Source organism: Brassica napus, unplaced genomic scaffold (assembly GCF_020379485.1).
Source record: "Brassica napus cultivar Da-Ae unplaced genomic scaffold, Da-Ae ScsIHWf_287;HRSCAF=473, whole genome shotgun sequence".
In the NCBI taxonomy this organism is placed as follows: domain Eukaryota; kingdom Viridiplantae; phylum Streptophyta; class Magnoliopsida; order Brassicales; family Brassicaceae; genus Brassica; species Brassica napus.
Window position 1 is genome coordinate 72,501 of NW_026016131.1, and position 5,000 is coordinate 77,500.

The following is a 5,000-nucleotide window of genomic DNA, read 5'->3' on the forward strand; positions in this document are numbered from 1 at the left end:
TGGATTTCCGAGGCTGTTTATCTTTGGAACCAATTGGTCTGCCACGTTTTAGACGTTGCCTAGACTCTGTAGCCACTTGACACTGTCCATCTTGGACGTCTAATCTTACAGGTGCATTACAAGCCGGGATATGTGATATTGTTACTCTATTAGGGTCAGCAAATGTATCTGGCAATCTATTAGCTAGCTCTTGTAGATGTATTATCTTTTGGACTTCTAAATCACAATCTTTAGTCCGAGGATCTTGCCAAGATGTCGATGGTCTAAACCAATCCAATTCTTTTGTTATCAACCGGCTGTTATCTCCCCCTAAGGACGGATATGTGGACTCATCAAACTGTGAGTCTTCGTATCTGGCCTTAAACAAATCACCGGTTGTTGGCTCAAGATACTTTATAATGCTTGGGGATTCATATCCTACGTATATTCCCATCCTTCTCTGCGGTCCCATCTTAGTTCTCTGTGGTGGAGTAATTGGAACGTAGACGGCACATCCAAACGTTTTGATGTGGGACACGTCTGGCTCATGACCCTTAAGTAATTGGGATGGCGAATATCTATGCTCACTTGATGGCCTGATGCGTATCAGTTCAGTTGCATGTAAAACTGCATGTCCCCATGCTGATCCCGGAAGTTTAGACTTCATAAGTAATGGACGGGCTATCAGCTGGATACGTTTAATGAATGATTCGGCCAAGCCGTTCTGTGTATGGACATGTGCCACGGAGTGTTCTACTTTTACCCCCATGGCCATACAGTATTCATTAAACGCCTGGGACGTGAACTCACCAGCATTGTCTAGACGTATAGTCTTAAGTGGAAAATCTGGGAAGTGTGCTCTCAGTCTTATCATCTGAGCAAGCAGCCGTGCAAAGGCTAGGTTCCGAGTGGACAACAAGCATACATGTGACCATCTGGTCGATGCATCAATGAGGACCATAAAATATCTGAACGTCCCACATGGTGGGTGTATTGGTCCGCATATGTCCCCTTGGATTCTTTCCAGAAAGTTCAAGGTTTCTTTATTAACCTTGGCTGGTGATGGCCTGGTTATGAGTTTCCCTTGTGCACATGCTGCACATGTGAGATTTCGTGGGATCACTCCTTTGAACGTGTGCCCTTGAGAATTCATCATCAATTTTCGCATCATTCCTGTTCCGGGATGGCCAAGCCGGTTATGCCATAAAGTGAATAGCTCTGAGGCATTTGCCTCGACCATACTGATCCGTGCATAGTAAAGACCAGTAGTCATTGCAGGCATGGTCTCTAGGATCCTTTTACTGCCTTTGGTGATCAAGGTTATATTAAGGAATTCTTTGTTTCCTTCTTCCCATGTTTCAAGGTGGAAACCGTTCAACCTTATGTCCTTGAAACTCAATAAGCTTCTTCTAGAGCTTGGGGAATACAAGGCGGTTTTGATCTCTAGGTGAGTGCCTTTGGGCATCATCACATAGGCCTGGCCGTGACCTTCAATCAGGCTGGCCTCACCTGCAATGGTTTGTACCTTTGCACTTTGCAATGTGAGATTCATGAAGTACCTTTTGTCTCTTAGGATCGTGTGGCTTGTGCCACTGTCCACCACAAGTACATTCATCTCATCATTCATTTCTATAAATAAAATTTCTAGACTTTAGAGACTTTAAAATTTTCATTAATGTAAATGTCATTTCATAAAGTAAAAACACCAAATCAAACACATAAAGCAATAAGACAATGTGATTCGAAAAACTAGTCCTTTAGACAGTCAGACGTCTCAAAATCCATTTGGTCATCTTTGCTGTCCCTGTCGGATTCATTGTCAGCATCATATCCCTTGTCATCTTGACCGTTCTCTTGGATCATATTTGCCTCCGGATTCTTGTTCTTGATACTCTCTTGATAGAGTTCGCACAAGTGCTTTGGAGTTCTACAGTTCTTGGCCCAGTGATTGTCCATCCCGCATCTGTGACATAAAGACTTGGACGTGTAAGATGGTTTGGATATGCCACCTCGTCCACGGCCATAACTCCCTCGGCCCTGACCGTAATTGGAACCACGACCACGGTTATGGTGGTTTCCCCTTCGGCCGGCTGAGTAGTTATCTCTACCGTTATGATTGTCACGTCTACGTCCCCTGTACCCACCACGGCCTTGACCGTATGGTTTCCTGTTGTCTTGGGCGTAGTTGGTTTCTTTGGGATATTTCCTTTCCACATCATGGGCTTCGGGTAATGGTGCTGTCCCGACCGGCCTTGCTCCACTATTTTTCATAAGGAGTTCATTGTTTGCCTCGGCCAGGAGAAGACATGAGATCAGATCAGTATATGTGGCAAAACCTTTTGTCCTGTACTGCTGCTGCAACACAGAATTCGATTGATTGAAAGTCGTATAGGTCTTTTCAAGCATCATCACATCGGACACTTCTTCACCACATAGCCTTAGTATAGAAACGATTTTGAACAAGGCTGAGTTATACTCGTCCACGGACTTAAAATCCATGAACCTGAGATGCATCCAGTCGTGTCTTGCCTTTGGAAGCAACACCATCTTTTGGTGATCGTATCTGTGCTTTAAAGCATTCCAAAGATCGAGTGGACTCTCAATTGTCATGTACTGATCCTTAAGACCTTCGATGAGATGATGGCGCATATAACATATGGCCCTGTATCTATTCTTTTCATTCTCATCATTACCCTCAGTGATGGTATCACCGAGTCCTTTGGACTTTAGACTGATCCTTGTGTCTAGCGCCCACTGCAAGTAATTGTCTCCGGAGAGATTAAGGGCTGCATAGTCTCTGTTTGCTATTTTCGACATCTGATCCACATTATCATTCAAGACATTAGATATACAATGGGATCATGTGGCCGCATGATATATGCAAGCTCGGCCACAACACGTCTTATGCATTCATGGTATCAAACAATCCTAGTCGACCATGGAGCTATCAAACAAGCCGCACGGCTATATGAACAATCAACAAGTTCGGTTATGTAAATCTAAGTTTACCATGGTGCGATCAATCCTAGAATTCAATTCTATATGTCCTAGAAAAGATTAATGCCACACGGCCATGTATGTTCTAATGCATTCAAATTCAGAATCAATCGGTTTCTATATGCTGGCCGATTCTATCCTAATCAGTTGCGGATGCAATACCAAGTTCAGATTCATGCAGAAACGTTTTTAAAACGTTCTTATGATTTCTAGGGTTCCAATCTATCAACTTATGTTTAAGGTTTCAAGGCCTTAAGTATTCATGTTCAGACAGATTGATTCAAGCAATCTAAACATTCCTAAAACCTCAATTTAGATCAGAAAAACAATCAACCAAAGTTAATCTTAAAATCGGCTAATGTTTCCTTTAGGGGTTAGGGTTTTCGATTCCATAAACTAGGGTTTGCCAATTTCAGATTCAATCAATCAACAAGCAAAGACAGGTTCTAATTTTGGAATCAATTCATGTTTCTAGTTCCAAGAGGTTGTCGATTTTAATCTTAGATTACTTTTAGGATTTCACGGTTTCCATAATAATGGAATTAGGGTTCTTTACTTTCTATGTTCTCAGATCATGTTTATACCTTAGTTTCGTAGGGGATTATGAACCGGACCACCAAAGATTGGAAGAGGCTTCGAGCTGAGATGATCGGATGGTCGCTGCCTCCTATCGGGTCGCGGTTGAGGTCTATCGCGGCTGGAGGTGTCTCGGCTGCGAGCTGATCGGCTATCGGGTTCGTCTCGGACTGATCGGGTATCGGATTGTCTCTGGCTGATTGCGGGTATCGGGTTCGATCGCGAGTTGAGAGACGGTTCTTCTAGATCTGGAACGTGATCTGAGAAGCTGAGATTGATCTTCTGAGTTCTTGAAAAGTTAAGAACAGGTTAGGGTTTTAGGGTTTTGGTTATGGATCGCCGGCTTAGACTTTTAGGGGTTTCGGTTTTGGTCTCAGGGTTTAGAAACTATCGTGCTGATAACGTGTTGTGAACAAGAGATGAAATCGTGTTCAATGTCTGTTGTTCTGTTATATTTCTGAATCAAAGTGTTCCCTTATATAGGGGATACAAGAGATAGATAAATGGAAAGTATCCAAATCATAATCCTAAAGTAAAAAGGAAAACATCCTAATGGATAAACATGAAACATAAATGGAAAACGTCTAGGCTAGAGGCGGCCGACTCTCTTTCCTCTTGGGCCGCGGATACTCTCTCTCTCTATGGGCCACGGACAGGCCTCTTGGTTCCTAGCAATCCACACATGTTCATAACAAACACTTGGTTGGATGATCAGCCACTACTGCCGGGAAGGATGTAATCGAGCCAGCATCAGTAAAACTTGAGACCATCATGGACCATCAGTCCATGAAAAATTCTCAAGCTATCAGTACACTCAGACAAAAATCACGATATGTGTACTGATGGACTGTCAACGTGGGTCAGTTGTCCACTGACAGTCCACGGGAAGGGCAAACGTGCTGCTGATATGTGTACTAACGGACAGTCCTCGTGGGCGAAAATCACCCAAACAGTCCACGTTGACTGTCCATCAGTACACAGTTGTCTACTGACGGACAGTCCTCGTAGGCGAAAATCACCCACGGATAGTCCACGGGAAGGGCCAACGTGCTGATATGTGTACTGATTTACTGTCCTCGTGGGCGAAAATCACCCGGACAGTCCACGGGAAGGGCCAACGTGCTGATATGCGTACTGACGGACAGTCCTCGTGGGCAAAAATCACCCACGGACAGTCCTTGTAGGCGAAAATCACCCACGGACATTCCTCGTGGGCGAAAATCACCCACGGATAGTCCGCGGGAAGGGCCAACGATCTGAATGTGTACTGATGTACTGTCCTCGTGGGCGAAAATCACCCGGACAGTCCACGGGAAGGGCCAACGTGCTGATATGCGTACTGACGGACAGTCATCGTGGGCGAAAATAACCCACGGACAGTCCTCGTGGGCGAAAATCACCCACGGACAGTCCTCGTGGGCGAAAATTACCCACGGACAGTACACGGG

At 44.5% G+C, this 5,000-nt stretch overlaps 2 protein-coding genes across 2 annotated transcripts in view; both read right to left on the reverse strand.

Moving 5' to 3' along the window:
- Positions 1-1,606, reverse strand: part of LOC125602500 — a 13,686-nt gene extending 12,080 nt beyond the window's left edge. Inside the window, exon 1 of the mRNA XM_048774111.1 lies at positions 1,505-1,606. Coding sequence (XP_048630068.1) covers positions 1,505-1,606 — 102 coding nt within the window. The remainder of the gene's footprint in view (positions 1-1,504) is intronic.
- A 122-nt stretch (positions 1,607-1,728) lies between these two features.
- LOC106413062 lies at positions 1,729-2,628 on the reverse strand. The gene is made up of 2 exons (XM_048774112.1): positions 2,316-2,628; positions 1,729-2,216 (listed from the first exon to the last, which is right to left on the reverse strand). The coding sequence occupies exons 1-2, from the start codon at positions 2,626-2,628 to the stop codon at positions 1,729-1,731; spliced, it is 801 nt and encodes a 266-aa protein (XP_048630069.1).
- Between the last annotated feature and the right edge of the window lie 2,372 nt (positions 2,629-5,000).

Excerpts from the sequence above, each read along its gene's own strand:
- LOC106413062 (XM_048774112.1), bottom strand. The coding sequence starts at position 2,628 with ATGCGCCATCATCTCATCGAAGGTCTTAAGGATCAGTACATGACAATT. Across the intron at positions 2,217-2,315 it reads GCAGCAGTACAGGACAAAAG|CACCATTACCCGAAGCCCAT; the intron begins GTTTTGCCACAT and ends CGGTCGGGACAG.